The following is a 17845-nucleotide window of genomic DNA, read 5'->3' as shown; positions in this document are numbered from 1 at the left end:
TGGTTGGCTGGTAATAGGACAGCTACGTGTGCAAATCTTTTTGATGCGGATTGATTTATTGTGGGGCTCCAGCAGGCGCCGGAGCAGCTCAATACATGACCTGACCTGACTACAAACGCTCATAAATGATGCATTCAAGGACTCAACCAAACAATTATTTTTTAAACAAACTACATGTTTACACGTCTATATATGGATTCTTAACGCTCATGTGTACATGTGTGCTCATGACCTTGACTGGTTGGATGTTTACTTGTTACTGTATGTCCTGTAGCCTGTGTAGTAGCTGCATGGAGAGCTGTGTCGGACCTAATTTTAGGCAGCTGATGTGTGATATGTTCGGGGCTCGAGCTCTGTCGGAGGTGTGATGTTTATCTCGGCCGCTGGGAATAGCCGTGACAGCCTTTTTCAATTGGCCAAAGCCTTCTGACCAGAGACCTTGTTACAGCTAAATAATCACTCCAATCTGTGGCTATATTACCATACAGATATGTGTCTGTGTTTCAGTAAACGAATCAGATCCACTGAACCTTTGACCCGCTCTGTAAAGCTCAGACCTTCTCTGCGACCTCTGTCTTTGCAGTCTGAGCTTTATAGAGTCAATGTCCCCGGGTGTCACTTTATATCACTATCAAAAGCAGAAATGTTTAGATTAGACTGTTTAGTTTCAGCCCCAGTCTTCTACAATGTGAATGGACCTGCCTAAGGCCCGTTTCCAGCATCCCTAGTCTGGCTTCCACTGGGCATTAGATTAATTTGAAAACCCTTATAGCTGCTGCAGAATTTTAAAATTTCTCCCCAGTGGCATTGTTAAAAAGATGCCTTTTCTATATGCAGAAATACTGAATAATTTAAATAGAAATTGAATATATCAGCGATTTAAACTAAACCTGATCTGAATTTAATGCAGCGCCAGTCAATAGTTGTGAATAAACCACGGCTGAATTTACTATCTTGAATATATCACCCATTATTAGTGTCTTTTACCTCGTTGTTTCAGTTTTACAGCAACCATACTGTTTTGATTCACTCTTGCTGCTCTCATCAGCATCACCGCAGGTAGCTGAAGCACACTGGTTAATCTACTATTTGACAGCACAGCAAGGGAAAAAACTAGACATCAGCTGGTGAACAGAGTAGAACATTTAACAGCTAAAGAACTAGATATTTCTCTTTTGGGAGATGGGGAGACCAAAACAGAGGCAGAAGGAGAGTGAATATTGTGCACACATTTGCCAAGTGGACACCAAAAAAACTAATGTTGCTCCAAGACTGCTGGACATGGAATCTGGCTTCATTAGGTTGTAATCACTGACTGTGTAGAAAGATGGACAAACCATTCATGAAACAAGAATGAGGTGGACAATGAGACACTAAATTAAGCCCTTAAAGAATATGAATGAGTGAGTTATATAAAAATTCACTCTCTGTATAGTTGTCATGAAAGGACGAATTAGCCGTAGAGTCCAAAACCATTTTAATATCAGGCTGTAAACATGTTTATTTCTGCTGTGAAATTTCATATTTTAACATGGGCATCTATGGTGACTGAGACACATTTGTAGCCAGCCTCAAGTGGCCATTCGAGGAACTGTTTTTTGGGAATTCACGGCTTCATTTCTTAGCTCCTGAGTTTTCTGTTTTGGGGTAACGTGCTTTTAAAGCTTCCTTTGCTGCCTCTAAGTTGCTGAGAACAGGTTTACCATAAACGTACTTCTACTTTGAGGCTGGAAATAGTTCCTATAATCTTGAAAATGAAGTTATTTTCCCTGTCGCTTCAATCCCTCTTTAGTTTTTCCCTAAAAAACTGTTGTCTTACTGTAACTATGATTATTTTCTGATGTTGTAAATATGATATTTGTCTGAACAACCTCTGTCTGGCCTCCCCACAGATTGAAGACATCGTCACACGGATACAAGATGAGAAAGCAGGTGGCGTCGCCATCCGGACCGTCAAAAGCTTCCTCTCCAAGATCCCAAGTGTGGTATCAGGTTAGTGTTTCTCAGCAAAGGCGTGAGTGTGTTTATTACTATGTATAGCTGAGAGTGACTTCACATTTGCATACGCTGTGTTTCCTTGTGTGTTCTTAGTGGGCTTGTCTCACCTGATGCGCTGATCATTGTGTGTGTGTGTGTGTGTGTGGTTGGCAGAACATATGAGTGAGAATCACCAAAGCAAGCATGACCTTTTGGGCTCATTTAAATTGCTGCTACTACAGTTGGAGGCAGATGATGTCTTTGCTGATAAGACCTTGGCCATTGAGGAAACTGCCTGTGGTGTGACACTGCCCTTGTCATCGCAGCAGAAAAGCGACTTCCCTCCTCCTCTTTTACATTTTGTGTCTGTCCCTCTGTGTGTGCTCTACTGCTGTATGTTTGTGCTTGTGTATGAAATGAGTCACCAGTGTTGGACGAGGGGGATGCTCCCTCTCTCCCTCAGGCTGTTTTTGAGTCACTCCTTCACATGGCACCCCCGGGCCTCGCGGCCTCACGATCTATCCCTCGGCAGCCTCAGCCGAGCACAAAGACGGCGCCCAACACTGTACGGTCCAGGAGCAGAGAGAAAAAACGAACAGCAAACCTGCCAACATTATGCTATATTTAGAATCCTACTCAGCTTTGACAGCTTTGACCCACAGCTTTGAACATCACAAAGACTCCATCAAAGCGCATTTGTGTTCGCGTATTGCAGCTTTTTGTCGAATCTGTTGCAGATTTGGAATTGGTGATGCCACTCCTAACCACTGTTCCTCTCTGAATAACAGGAGCAGACATTGTTCAGTGGCTCATGAAAAACCTCTCCATCGAGGATCCAGGTGAGCCTGCTGAGAAATCTGTCAACACATGCATGCGCAACAGAGCTCGCAATTGAAGGCAATCTCAAAAATGTGCCTCCTCTCATGTCTCCAGCTGAAGCCATCCACCTCGGGAGTCTGGTCGCTGCCCACGGCTACATCTTCCCCATCTCGGACCACGTTCTGACACTGAAAGACGACGGGACCCTTTATCGCTTTCAGGTACAAGGAGGTCGGGACTGTCCTTCATGTGCATTAGAAGGCCTTTGAATATAGAATAATGAGATGATGGTAGTTTATCAGAGGGATGTTTATTGCGTGATGCTAATGAGAGCAATCCTTCCTAAGCCTATTACTCACCCCACCAAGGTCGACACTGTATATCCCTGCTGGACTCTGCATCTGAGCGGGAGGTGGGCCTCAGAACAGGGCCTAAGGGTCGGCCGGGCAGCTTATCAGATGGGGTGTTTTTTTCTTCATTCCGTCTTATCCGGCATGAAATTTGACAGGTCCCTTTGACGGCTACGGGCTTCACGGTGACTCATTACTGTGACTGGGCCATTAGCGTTTTAATCCGGCCAGTCAGCTACAGTAGGCAGCCTCCCCTATGGGAAGCACTGAGCTGGCTGTACAGTGGCTCTGCACATTTCACTGTCACCAGCTTCCTCCTCCTCCTCCATCTACCTCTGAATGCATTCATTTTCACCTCCATTGCAAAAGATTAAAAGCCATTATTGTGGCAGTGCGCGGAGGGCAGTGTATGTCACACTCACTCATTCAGCAGGAGGCTAAAAATATTCCCTCTGATGCTGTTGTGATGCAACAGGCCCACGTCATCTAAACCTCTAAAAAGAATCTACAGTGGATTTGAGATGCATTGGACACAGCTGTGTTGTAAGAAATAGTGACAGGGGAATGTGTGCTAGTCTAAAAATACAGCCAGATGCTCTACTAGTAGAAGACCCAAATCTGCAGTCCTGTGCATACATCAGTGGAGGTCTTTTGGATCAATGTGATGTATGTGAGCTGAAATGACAATGCTGAATGAAAGCGTTCTAACCTTTCTGCTCGCTACGTTCAAACATTCATCAGCGTCAGCCCTTTGCTCTCAGGCTAATTGCCTCTATGAGAAATAGTGCAAATGAAATATGTGTTAGATAACTTCTAATTCTGCCCCGTTATTAAGAATGCATGATGGAAGTGAGTGATCCATTATTAATGGACTTGGGAATGAACTTTGAATGTGTAATATCAGTTGCAATAGACAATTAAATATGGATGGGGAGAATATAGCTACCATTGCTCCCCAGATAGTTTTGTGGAGCACACGGATGTCAAAGATCATCATCAAACAAAGAGTCGTCTTCTGACTTTTCATGGAAGACAGGCGCAGAGGGAGCGTGGGTAGGGGGAGAAATGAGATTCCAACATTCGGATGGGAGAGTTTTATTGTTTATCTCGATAGCACAAAATAGGAGAATATAATACTGATTATACGAGTAAATAAACAGATCTGTTTTCTGTTCCATCCCCTTCTGTTTTCATCAGTCTCCATACTTCTGGCCTTCAAATTGTTGGGAACCCGAGAACACAGACTATGGTGAGTCACACTCTGTCTGTCAATTTTTTTCTTTCTCCAAACCAGTCAGATCTCCCTAATGCCTTCAGCTGTCTCTCTTTCGCCAGGGCTGAGACATGGCTCACATTGTAGATCCGTTGTTGACACTCACTGAGTATTGATCCACAGGGCCATTCCCTGAAATGTATCTGGCCCTGTGGACCCCCCACTGGGGAAAATCCAGTGGGATAAGATTAGCCTAACAAAATAAAAGAGACAGTCACTGATTTGGTGACATCTCCGGCTCCCTGCATGGCATTTACTCAAGGCTTGTTATTTCAAAAGACAGCACATCGCCTGAGACATTCATTAGTGTTGTTCGCAGTAAAAAATTGGCACCATCCGTTGGAAATATTCCTTTTTTGTTTTGTAGTTGCAAAGTAAACAATCTGTCTGGAGAAAAAAAAAAAAAAAAAAATATATATATATATATATATATATATATATATATATATATATATATATGTGTGTGTGTGTGTGTGCATATTTCTGTCTTCATGCCTCGCTCTTTCTCTTTTTCCTCCTCCAGCCATTTACCTGTGCAAGCGCACCATGCAGAATAAAGCCAGGCTGGAGCTCGCTGACTATGAAGCTGTAAGTAAATTGTCATTTCACTTTGCCAGGGAGCTCTGAGTTCACTGCTATCATTGTGTGTGGACCATAATGGGATGACACTCTGAAATCCCCGTTTTCTTTCACTTTGCTGAGAAGAAACAAAACAAAGAAGAAGCTGAAGCAGTGTCTTCGGGGTGCCTTGAAATACCAAAATCCATTCATCACTGCACAAAAAAAGCCATTATTAAATTGTCAAAGGTAAATTTCTTTTTCAGGAGCGCCATTTGGTGGAGCACAATGCAGTCATTTAGCCGGCCCAAAAAGTAAACAAACACATCTATAGGTCTACTTGGCAACAGCAGATCAATACAGTCTGGAGAGGGGCATTACTGCAGTGCTGATCTCTTGCTGTTACACAATAGCAATCCAGTGCACTTTAATATTCTAAATGACTCCGCAACTATTGTCCAGTAGACTTCCTTTCTCTTCTATTCAGGTCACTTTACGCCTCCGGTCCTCATTGCTCTCACTGCTAACGTGACTGCTAGTTTGAAGTGTTTTTTTTCTCTCTTTGTAATGAGGCCACATAGTGTATCGTTGACAGATGCTTGTTAGGGTGTTATTAAGAACGCATAATTTCACTCGCAGCTTTCATATGTGTACACTATGGAGCTTTAAAGGGTTTTTTCGATGACGGAAAATGTCTCATGCAATGCCCACTTGTACCAAATGAATTAGTGTCATTAGAGATGATCTAAAACTACAACTCTGGACTGAACGTAATTTAAAAAGAAATGATATTTTTGAGAATTGTAGTAGAGAAAATTAAAACTGTAGAATTAAGAACATTTCCGGTGCTTCCTGAATACACATAATAGCAAATAAAGTCCACATCTAAGCACTTTAACAGCTCACTCATCTTTTGGTAGAAGGCTGTTCAAATGAAGATCGATTTTACACACTGGATAATCCATAACAAGCGTTAAAAATACAGAACACTCTTAAAGAAACCAGTGGTTGAAAGTACATTTATTTAAATGATATACTTTAGTTTACTGGGATGCTTCCAATTTATGCAACTTTATACTTTCCCTGCACTACATTTCGAAGAGAAATATTGTACTTTCTACTTTTTACTAGATAGCTGTAGTTCATTTTAAGATAGAGATTTTACACAGTGGATGCTATAACAAGTTTGTTTTTTTATAAACATAATGTCAAAGGTTAAACTAGTGGTTTAAAGCCTTTGTATCTTCTTCCAGAAACCAGCGTGTAGTCAGGGTCACATCTCAGACATGAGCTTCACTAGATAGTGATTTTTCTGTCTAAATTTTTCACATACATTTCATTAAATGTCCAACTGATTCAATATTAACAAAAAAAATCAAACACTAGAGAAAATGGAAACAGATTTGCAGATGAGTACTTCATTTTTTTCCTCTTGCATGAATAAATAAATCTATATATGAAGTAGTTTAAACCGCCAACAGTAACATGCTGCTGACACACTGATGTTTCACTATTAATGATTTAATAATGTCAGATATAATAATATATCAGTCAGAGGGATCGAGTTAATACTTTAACTTCAATGCTTTATCTACATTTTGCTACTAATACTTTACTAAATTATGACTTTTCATGCAGGACTTTAATTGCAATGGGGTATTTTCACATTGGTGTATTACTGCTTTCACTAAAGTAAAGACCTGAAATAATTCTTCCACCACTGCACTCATCAGCACAAAAAAAGTCAGTGTCGAGAGTTCAGGAGGTGGTTTGCGGTAGCTCCAGAGGCAAAAAAGCGGTTTAAATCTCATCTAACTGTCTGTAAGGAAAGCTAACAAGTGTATTATATTATTGCTTTAAGAATTCAATGATTATTTCAGTTATTCAGGAGATTAACTAAATAATAGTGTAAACAAAAAGAGTATACCTGTGTGAAAGTCTAAACACTACATGCAGTGAGGTCTGTTCTTATGACATGCCATCAATAATTGTCATCTAAAGGCCTCAGAGTCAAATAACTCCTAATAGTCCCTTAAATTCTCCTCCACTGCGGCGCCTGATTGGCTCTGTAGGAGAACCTCGCCCGGCTGCAGAGGGCTTTCGCCAGGAAGTGGGAGTTCATCTTCATGCAAGCCGAGGCTCAAGTCAAGTAAGTACATCTGTGCACACATCAGTCACACGTCACTTCTTCACATCATGTTCATGCGTTCAGTCTTAGAATATGCTAACCTTTGGCTGCCTGCATGACGTTAGTGTTATTTTCCAAAGAAAGAGAACACGTGTCAGTGTGCCGTGTCAGTTGGACCGATGCGTCTCTCATTAAAAATGCTGTTTTTATGCCCTGTTTTGACTTAAGGGCTGCATGCATTAAATACAGCAGGTATTTCCCTTTGGAGTTAAACATCCACACACTTCTCACCAACTCCTATTGCTTTGTAAGACTGCCATCTGGTGCCTGCAGCATGTAAGCACAGTAATAGTCCTTCTTGTCACTGATTTGGGACACAACTCTTTTTTTTTGCATGTGAAAAAATCTAAATCAAAGTCCTGCTGTCTTTCTGTGGCTGCTGATTTGTGCAGCTAGGGGAAACATGGAAAGCAATGAGCCTTACATCTGGGGAGTAACAACATCAAGGAAGGAACTTTGAGTAAATGTCAGTTATGTAAGAGTTCGGCCCCACCGGCGGCAACACCAGGCATCGCTTAGTGAAGTGAACAGACAGGTTAAGACCCACACTCCTCAGCTTTTTGCTCTTTGGTCCGGCCTGTATGTGTTTTTAGTGGATGTGTGTGTATCGGAGAGCGTGTGTGCTTCAGTCCTGAGGCATAATTTATTGTGTTTGTGCAGTTTGACCTGATATTTAGGAGGTGTAAGCTCCATATATGAGTCCATGTTTCCTCTGCTCTCAGGATCGACAGGAAGAAGGACAAGGCAGAGAGGAAGATCCTTGACAGCCAGGAGAGAGCATTCTGGGACGTCCACCGGCCGGTGGTGAGTTACAACTGAAGTGAGGAGAAGAAAAGAGGATCAGATGATGCAACTGTAAAAATGGAAATGAGCAAAACCAAAAAAGAAGAAAGAAAAGAAAGTCGAGTTTGTAGGTAGATAGTTTTAGCCTTTAAAACCTGAATACAGATACAGATTCAGCTCCATACGTTGTTGAGCTGAGAGCCCTGTTTTGTTGTCAGGAGCAGAATCAGATTCAGTGCCAGTCGCTTTGCATACAAGCCTTTTGTGAGCCGAACAGACAAACAGCATCATATTGTGTGAGCCGGACAGACGCAGACAATACACGATGGAGAAACAACGTTATCTGACCCAGAAACATGCTCTTTCTCCTGCTGCCTCCCACAGCCAGGATGTGTCAACACCACAGAGATGGACATCCGCAAGTGCCGAAGAGAGAAGAACCCACACAGGGTAAAAAAGGTGAGAAGAGGAGACATTGCTGATGTATAAATTAGGTTTTGAAGCCTTAAATACTAACTCAGTGCTGATTTTTTTTTACCAAACTTGTCAGTTCATAAATTTAATTATGTATTTATTTTATTAAAAACAATGGAAACACTATTTAATGTAGTCAATAAAATAGAATTTTTTTACAAAAGAAAAACCAATAAAATATTTTTTTTACCTTATAGCTCACATTGTTATATTTTAAAATGAAATTACACAACATAAATAAATGTAGTATTTTCATGATTTACTACTAATACTACTACTAATAATAATAACTGATAAAAATCATCAAAACTATTGTTTAGCTGTAGAAACACATAACATACATAATAAATTATATAAAATAATTTTCAATTTTTTGTAATATTAAAAAAATAGTTTTTATCAGTTTTTAGAAAATGTTTTTTATATATATATATAAATGAATAAGAAAATTATTTAAATTAAATATATTGTCCAACAATGGCATTTTTGTACGTGTGTGTATAAAAACAAATCTACAGATATTTAGTTTTAAAAAACATTTAAACTAAAAAACATTAGCCTTAAAAACTTACCATGTATGTACAATTTGTGTATAACTTTAAAATATGAATTCCTCTTCAAGTCTTTAAATCCCCAAATTCCCCTGACACATTACTGAAGTCTGGTTGCACAATTAGATGACATAAATCAAACTAGGGCAAAACAACAATGGCATCAAAACAACATGTCTCTCCTGTCCCCCTCCAGTCGGTCTATGGGGTACCAGATGATGGCCAGAGTCAGCCGAGTCCCATCCACATCAGCTCCCAGGCAGCCAGGAAGCCCACCAAAGAGGATGTTCAGAAGGAGGTGAGCCACGGTGTTTTCCATCGGTCATTACAGCAGCCTGCCTCACTCATCCATCATAAGGACAGTTAGGGACGTGGACTGATGGGCTGTTACCTTATTTAGCCTCCTCATTACTCTCCCTGCCTCTCCATCAGATTACCTTCTTGAACATCCAGCTGGACAGGCACTGTATGAAGGTTTCCAAAGTGGCCGACAGTCTGATGAGCTACACGGAGCAGTTCATGGAGTACGACCCCTTTGTGTCGGCCACAGAGCCCTCCAACCCCTGGATCAGTGACGACACTTCCTTCTGGGACTTGGAGGCAAGGTGAGGTTTGAGGGATGTGGCCTCACAGTTCACCAGAGGCCGATGATACTTTAAAGCAACACTGAGTTCAGATGGAGCCCAGAGGCCTCGATGCTGATGAATTGTTGTTGTCCTAAATTAAGAGGACTGTGTCTGTTTGTATCTCATCTCATATGAGTGCTAACTCTGCTATTCCCAAAGGTTGACTGTGTTCTGATGGCTAGTCTCAGCTCTCTGTAGGCTGTGAGAGAAAACAACATACCTCTCATTTCTATTTTTTACTCTCTTTTTGTGTTTGTCGTCTGTTTTGTGTTGCTTTGAGCAGTCGTGACCCCAGCCAGCAGCGTGTGAAGAAATGGGGCTTCTCTCTGGAGGAAGCACTGAAGGATCCTGCAGGACGAGACCAGTTCCTCAAGTTCCTGGAGTCAGAATTCAGCTCAGAGAACCTGCGGTGAGTGCTGCCATTTACTCATCCATTCGTTTTGAAATGTCTGTCTCTTCCTTTACAGTGTAGTATGCTGCAGTATGTGGGATATTTAAGCATGCTGTTGCTGTTAGAGGTGGCTTCCACAGATCTTGCATATGTGGAAAAAAGTTCTATAAAGCCTTTTGTGATGATGATCTACAGGAAGTCTGACAGTGAAGTTAGATTTAAAGTATAGAAATATATACATAATTATTATAATGATATAATACAGAACACTACTGATTATTGTATTCAGCTAAGCTAAAAAAATATAATGTACTAACTTCAGGATTTTTAAGATTACTTGTAATGGAGAATTTTTATGTTGTGGTTTTGTTGTATTTATAGGATCATCTTCCAGCATTGCTTAAGTGTCGAGCCAAACATTTATGTCACCATACAGCAGCTATTAGTACTATATGACAAGAGTGCATGTACTTTAATCATAGATTTGTGAGGTTGTTATTGACTAGATGACACTGTTGCAGGTTCTGGCTAGCAGTGCAGGATCTGAAGCGTCGGCCGCTTCAGGAAGTGTCCTCCAGGGCTCAGGAGATCTGGCAGGAGTTTCTGGCCGACGGAGCACCGAGCTCCATCAACCTGGACTCTCACAGCTACGAGCGCACCAGCCAGAACCTCAAAGACCCGGGACGATACAGCTACGAGGACGCTCAGGTGGACTGGGTTGTTTTTGTCTTACGGGTGGATTCACACGGCTTTCTATGTTCACGCATGCATGACCACTCCGCCACGCAAGTCTGAACAAACACCAGACACATACAGTAACAACACACCTGCGCCTGTGCTCATAGATGCGACTGTTCCATCTTTGTTGCTGCACAGGAAGTTACGTAGAGATCCACTGCCAGAACTCTCCTTTTATACCTAACACTACTTTGCATGATGTGTTCCTTTGATTTAACCCTCATGTTGTCCTGCGGGTCAAAATTGATCCATTTTAAAGTTTGAAAATGTGGGATAAAATATATATTTTCACAGTGAAACTTCTGATGTCCACATTTTCAACTTTTTTGGGAAATTTTTGAACATTTTTTGGTGGAAAAAAAGAAATGTTAAAAATGTTCCTTTAAGAACATTAACCCAAAAAATTAATTTTTTGGGTTAATGTTCTTAAAGAAAATATTAGAAGTTTTACTGATATATATGTAATCACTTTAGATATTTTTAGGATTTTTTTTGGAAGATTTTTACTCATTTTTAAAAATATTTTCTTGCCAAATTTGGGGGATTTTTTAAAAAGATAAATCTTTTAAGGGAAACTTTTAAGGAATTATTGGAATATTCTTCCTGAAGGTTTTACAAATTTTCATAAAGTTAGGGAATTTTTTTGCTGAATTTTTTAGATTTTTTTCAGACAAGGAAACAATTTTTGGTGCCCATAAATGAGGACAACAGGAGGGTTAAGATTTGTTTGGGCCCTGTTTGAGTTCAGATCGGTTTGCCCTCCACTACATCCCTGCTGACAGCACACACACCACAGCCGTTTCTTTCCCCTCTCATCCACTTACGCACAGGAACACTGAACCCTTCCACCCCACTCATGTTACACAAGTGAATGAATGACAGCGCACAGAGGTATAAAAGGAGAGAGGAGAGAGGAAGAATGACGGAGTGTGTTTGTGCCAGGGCCTAATGAGGCATGTAAAGCCGTGAATAGGCTGTTCGCTCGGGTCACCATGGATTCCTCTGGTTTCAGAGTGGCTTGGTGATGTGTGACGTGCAACGCCTCTCTCTGGCAGGACATTACTCAGCTCAGTCTCACAGGACTCTGCCGTTCATGTCAGCACACTCGGTTGGCATCACCCCCCCTACAAATCACACATGCGTGCATCGCATTAACATAATCAGGCCTCTCTTCGTTTATCTACACTTTCATCGCTTTTATCACGCAAAGCAAACGCACACTCATCTGTGTCTCTTTCTCTTGCAGGAGCACATATTCAAGCTAATGAAAAGTGACAGCTATGCACGCTTTTTGCGATCCAACATCTACCAAGACCTCCTGTTAGCTAGAAAGAAGGTGAGCCGCACTCACTGACCCCGATTTTGCCCCCACATTTAACACAGCGCGGTCACTCTTATTGCATCGCTCATATTGGTTTGATTCTTTGTTTTATTTTTTTAAAACACATTCCAGGTTCATTTCTAGTGTAGACATACAGTCAAAGTTAGATGCTGTATCAGAATTACATGCAGCAAAGTAGTTAGTGACAGTGGTGGAATGTAACTATTGACTAAAGTTATGAGGAACTCCATTTCATGCTACTTTATACTTTTACCAAAAATTTTGGTAGCAAATTTGCACTTCTTCATCCACTAAAGCTATTTGACAGCTAAAGTTAATAATTACTTTGCAGATTCAGATTATTAATACAAAATGGAATTAACTGAAGAAGAATGGGGCATTATTATAAATAATGCTAACAGCAGTACAAGTAATGCAGTTAAAATTAGCCCCGATTTCATGAGCTGCAACATTACAATGTGTTACTATTTGAAACAATACAATATGAAACAGTGTGATGCGATATGATATGATGTGAAACGACACTATATGATGCATAATGGTAGGATACTATTTGGTACAAAGCAATACGATACAACTTTATTGTAAGCTTACACTAAAATTTATTTTGCATTCTTAATTCCAACTTCTTCAACAAGGTAAATAGACATTTACACAATTCACCTGCAACCTTTTATCCAAATATGCTCATACATCATGATCAAATGAATAATACAGTATTAAAATCTTTTACGATTCAAAAATCTTAGTTCGCGAAACAGTTATCCTGGTCAAGCAGCAGAACCGACTGATGTATTATGGAGTTCTTCGGCCTGGTATATTTAAAATGAGAGATTATAACTTATTTTTGAGGACAGAAGTTGATACTTTCAGTTTAAAGACCCCTAGAACGAAAATGTTTTTAACCTATAATACATGTTTTTAAGCTAGGAGGCATGCCATGAGGGAAATAAGCATTTATTTAATAGCATTTCCACCTTGCAACTGCAGCATATTGATGACTAAATCATGGATTCAGATAGTTTTAAATCTGAGGAACCAATCCTGTCAGCTTACATAACAAAGCCTTTTGTGTCATCATTCTTCATCAGAATCAGTTTCTAATTCAGACTTACTCCAGCACTACAACGTGCCTTTGTATAGTGCAGAGTAGTTTTACAGCATTTGAGTGGAGTCGTAGGTGAGCTGGTTTGCTCGAGCTGCAGCAGGATGACATGGTGCAGTTACATCTAAGCCATTTTAAGGCAAGAAGACAGTATTTTCATGGCAAGAACGTATACTGGTATAATTTGAGAAACAAAGAGATTATTAGGAGTTTAATCAATGGCTGGAGAGCGACTTTAAGACATATAAGAGATCAGACCAGATGCTATTAGCATGTCTGAGCATGCATTAGAGTCTTGTAGAGGTGGCTAGCGATGGTTGAAAAAATACAGATTTTGTTTTATGGTTTGGTTGTAAGTATTACTGTTGAGCTGTTGAACCACGCTGCACTGCAATACAACAGAATACTCTGAATCATTGATTTAAAAACAAAAGAACAATCCAGCTATTAGCTCTAAAACATGTAATCCTACAGAGACAGTAAATACTCAGTGATTAGTGATGCTTACACATTAATCCAGTGCATCACTAATCACAGGCTGATGTAACAATATATATTATTGAGAAATGGACTATTGTGATTACTGAGTACTTTTGCCTTTGGTACTATAGGATATTAATAGGTGCTTTTGACTTATGAATATTTCTACATTGCAGGATTGCTGCTTTTACTTAAGTACTTCTTCCACATTGCATACACGGGGAAACAAACCAGTTCGAGCAGCTCAAGTTTAAATTTTAAGGTGGTTTGATCACACTCACATATGCCTAGGGCGGTCATTTTAATCTCATTTAGCAGCATTTGCCAACTCTTAATAAGGTCTGGCAAACAGTACTTTGATACAGTATGTGAGCTTTGGAAGCAGCGTGAGATTACAAACAGAGCCCCAGAAAGGCAAAAACCACTGTGACCAAGATGCAGGTGCAAGGAAGCTGCTAAATTATTTAAAATGTCAAGGGAACAGCCTTAAAAATACATGACATCATATGCCACACCCCAGACAAACTGCTGCGCAAAAAGGAGTCAAACTAACACACGGAACACAGGTACAACAGACCATTTAAGTGTATAAATAGCTCACAGATGCAACGTAAGAATTAGGTACATTTTTTTGCAATTTTGTCTACCTCCTGTAGGGTTTCAGTGTAACCCGTAAGACTTGCATAGTTAAACAAACACTCTTTTAGCTGTTTAACTGTGTAATATGGAGCTTTTCAGCAAATCACAGCTTCCTCTGTTCATGCTCTGCTCCTTCTGCTGGCCTGTCACTGACCCCACTCCATTTCCTAAATTTGCAACCCCCACCCGCACTGTCCTCGGCCCTCATTTTTGCAATGCTTGGCCCCTTTTTTTCCTCACTAACGACATCACTTCCAACCCCCCCCCCCCGTCAACACCCCATACCTGACCCAAACACTCACCCTGCTTCCCCCCCTCCCAAAACAGCAGCCAGCAGACACTGAACAGGGCCGCCGCACCTCCTTGGAGAAGTTCACCCGCAGTGTGGTAAGTCATTTGGAGCTGGGGCTGTTCATAATCACAAACCACACTGGCTGGCTCACTATCAGTGGCTTTTGCAATTGTAACCATATTACACTCTATTGTGGCCTCTTAAAAGCTGTCATAGGATGTGTATGTGTGAATAAGTTAGCCTGCTAGTCACATGGGTGGTTGCAGCGTAGCTTTCTAGATGAGCACCACCTTGTTGGTAGAGATTCTGTGTGATTCATCAAGTATTTCTGCTTCCATCGTCGCAGTCTGGTGATGCTTCTTCTTTTTTTTTTTCCTTATTTTGTTTGAATTGACCTCCTAGGGCAAGTCGTTGACGGGAAAGCGCCTGACAGGCCTGATGCAGTCCTGACACAGCCTGTGCTGGAGGTGCACAGCCAGACCCTGTTGGGTGGATGACTGCCTCACAGGGGCTGGGGAAGGGCCACAGACATGGGAGCTGGGCTGGACAGGGCTGCTGCTGATGTGGAGGCTCTCAGATGCTGCTCCGAGGACTGCTGCCATATTGGTAGCGCAGCACTGGGCCTGCCGGGGTGAACGCCCCAAACACTGAAGAAAAAAGACAATGCTGACAAGGGGAACCTCAGCCAACACATCACACGGCATGCAGCATACAGTATAAGCACATCCAGTCTAGGGCTGCCCCCCTCTTCTTCATCAATTCGGTGGCAAAACTGGTTGTTAGGCTTGGCTAAGCTAATCAGTTTCTATTCTTCTCATGTTGTTTTATATACATGTGTTCCTTGGAAATTCAAAGAACATCTCTGGTATTGCAACAAAAATCTTTGATAAATTTTAAAGTCATTTGCCACAACGTTTGCAGTGATGACTACTGATTTAGTTCTCCAAAAATAGCCGGAGCCAGTCCGAGCTCAAAGTCAAAGGCACATCAACACTATTTTACATACGTCTCTGTACTCACAAGGCAGCCAGCAATAAATAAAGCGTGATACCACCTTTTTCTTTTTTTTTTAGAAATAAATCCAACCTCTTTTTATATCCTTGAAATTTCTATTATCTCTATCTTATGAAGCACATGACATGCCAGTTTAACAGTGAGCACAGTTTTGGCAGTAATTGAGAACACAAAGCCTGTCTCTCCCATACGTTCTATTTAATGATGTCTAAAATGGATTTTTGAAGGTATAATTTTTCATGCTTCATTACATTCCAAAATCTGGCATAAGGGCTTAATGTAGCATTCACACTGCACCGTTGCATGTTTCATCCAAACGTCTTTGTCGAGAATTAATGTGTCGTTTCTACAACAGCGCCCTGTAATGAGACTTGTGGCAAAGACCAATTTATTTCAGTTGGCAAATCAGTTCACTGCTTTCACAACTTCCAGGCTTCAAGTTCCAAAATTTACAGGCTGCACAGTCAAATTCATCGATTCCAAAAGTCTGTGTGAATGACTCAGACGCTCATGACTCTCAGATGTGGTTGTGTGAACCATCGTGATTGGAGGTTTTACTTTAGTCACAGTTCTAGTGTGCACAGTAACGTGTGAAATAGCCCCCACATGCTTCATGGGCTCCTGCTATAGTGTAGTATTAAAAGTTTCCAGTGCCATGGGTCCATCTAGTGGTGGGTAAACCACAGGACCAGTGTAACAAGACTATTCGTCTGTGTTCACATCATATCGAAGGACATCATGATGTCAAAACTAGTTGTTCTCCGATCATGGAGATATTACAAAGCCTGCTGCCCAATATGGGATCATTTATGTTTTGTTGCTTTTTTTTACTGCATGAATATTTCATCGTTTATTTACTCAGAACAATGAAACCTGCCCAATTTTTGTTGGCAAAGTGTTTTGCCGTGACTCTCCATCTAATAATCGTCCTGTGTTTTGATGTGGAAAATGGTGCATGTTGGACCATAATGAAGTGAGGCGAAGATGGTTGGACTCTCCAAAGACAGCGCACAGACAGGAACAGACCTAAAACTGGAGCAACACTCCTCAGTGATCGGACATCTAAGCTCTGGGACGCAACTGGGGACAATATTTGGTCCTGGATGGGTGCCGCACCCTGAATACGAAGGCCTCTCTGCTTCACTGTGGCTTCAGCCTTCTTCGACAGACAGAAAGTGCTTGAACTGAGAAGTTTTCAGTCTCACAGCTCCCCCATGAGGCCAGTGACTGCTTCAGTGACAGACTATGCTGCTGAATGAGTCAATCATCTATTGGGTTTTTTTTTTGTTTGTTTTTTTTATTAGAGTCGTTGCAATGCACTGTACAGGTCATAAATATAATTATCATTACTATCATAAACCAGTAACCTCTTGAGTATAAGGTAGAGAGAGATGCTTAACTCGAGTCGATGTACCAAATGTTATCTTCAGCACAAACACAATGCCACTATGTACCGAGTGCATTGTAAATGTAAATTGGCTAATTTCATTATCGAAAAGCACACTTTATTATGATATGGGCACATTACTATGCATGTAACATATTCAGGGCATTTTGTGCTTTTAGTTTCTCAATCAGCAAGACAACTACTGGCACTCTAAAACACGCAAGCACCTGCTATCTATTCATGGGTACCAAATAATAAAAACTCTGGACCTGTCTTGTCCGTGTACGGATCTGGTAATTGGATTTTCAGTTCTGAAACGGGTATTGAAAAACAAAAAACGAGTGGTTATTTGATTTTTGTTTTAAAATACAAACATTAAAATTGAAATACAAGACATTTTTCCTTTTCATGATCAAAAAGGGATATACGAAATTTTAAAAATGCTTTGATTTTCATTTTATATTTAGAATAACAAAAAAATAAAATCCGTAAGAGACAGAAACGAAAAAAGGTCCGTTTTTTCATTTTCTGAGACCGGAAGTGGTCATCAGCAAGTGGAGCCAAACGACACTAAGATTCTCAAAGGGCGGAGCCAGAGAGCAGTGATTGGTCAGACTGACTGAGAGCCAGAGAACAGTGATTGGTCAGACCATAGATATGTATAGAAGACAGCGCGCGAGCGTATCTAGTCTTCTGTGTATCTATGGTTGGCACGTCTGGCAGCATCTCTGGCTGCTATTGATCTTGTTTTTGGAGTAAAACACGGTAAGAAGATAAATACTTCTAACCAGTAGCGTTGTTTTGTTGTACATTAAGTTAGCGACTTCTTGTGTTTTGTCGTGTTTGAGCAGTTGGTCC

The 17845-nt window shown here is 40.8% G+C and overlaps 1 protein-coding gene across 4 annotated transcripts in view; it reads left to right on the top strand.

Annotated features, from left to right (window-relative positions):
- LOC111588178 (regulator of G-protein signaling 6-like) overlaps positions 1-17260 on the top strand; it is a 46587-nt gene extending 29327 nt beyond the window's left edge. For 2 of the 4 annotated variants that reach the window (XM_023298394.3, XM_055005547.1), the window contains 15 exons: positions 1893-1992; positions 2766-2816; positions 2911-3017; positions 4344-4395; positions 4943-5007; positions 7050-7126; positions 7888-7969; positions 8333-8407; positions 9170-9271; positions 9406-9578; positions 9883-10008; positions 10512-10698; positions 11975-12064; positions 14622-14681; positions 14989-17260. In XM_023298394.3, coding sequence (XP_023154162.2) covers positions 1893-1992; positions 2766-2816; positions 2911-3017; positions 4344-4395; positions 4943-5007; positions 7050-7126; positions 7888-7969; positions 8333-8407; positions 9170-9271; positions 9406-9578; positions 9883-10008; positions 10512-10698; positions 11975-12064; positions 14622-14681; positions 14989-15036 — 1395 coding nt within the window. In that variant the 3' untranslated portion in view covers positions 15037-17260. The remainder of the gene's footprint in view (positions 1-1892; positions 1993-2765; positions 2817-2910; positions 3018-4343; positions 4396-4942; positions 5008-7049; positions 7127-7887; positions 7970-8332; positions 8408-9169; positions 9272-9405; positions 9579-9882; positions 10009-10511; positions 10699-11974; positions 12065-14621; positions 14682-14988) is intronic. The other 2 variants (XM_035942968.2, XM_023298395.3) reach the window with 2 other exon arrangements.
- The last annotated feature ends 585 nt before the right edge of the window (positions 17261-17845 follow it).

The sequence above is a fragment of the Amphiprion ocellaris genome, chromosome 20, assembly GCF_022539595.1.
Source record: "Amphiprion ocellaris isolate individual 3 ecotype Okinawa chromosome 20, ASM2253959v1, whole genome shotgun sequence".
In the NCBI taxonomy this organism is placed as follows: Eukaryota; Metazoa; Chordata; class Actinopteri; family Pomacentridae; genus Amphiprion; species Amphiprion ocellaris.
Note: the sequence above shows the minus strand (reverse complement) of the source record. Positions and strands in the feature narration are given on the sequence as shown.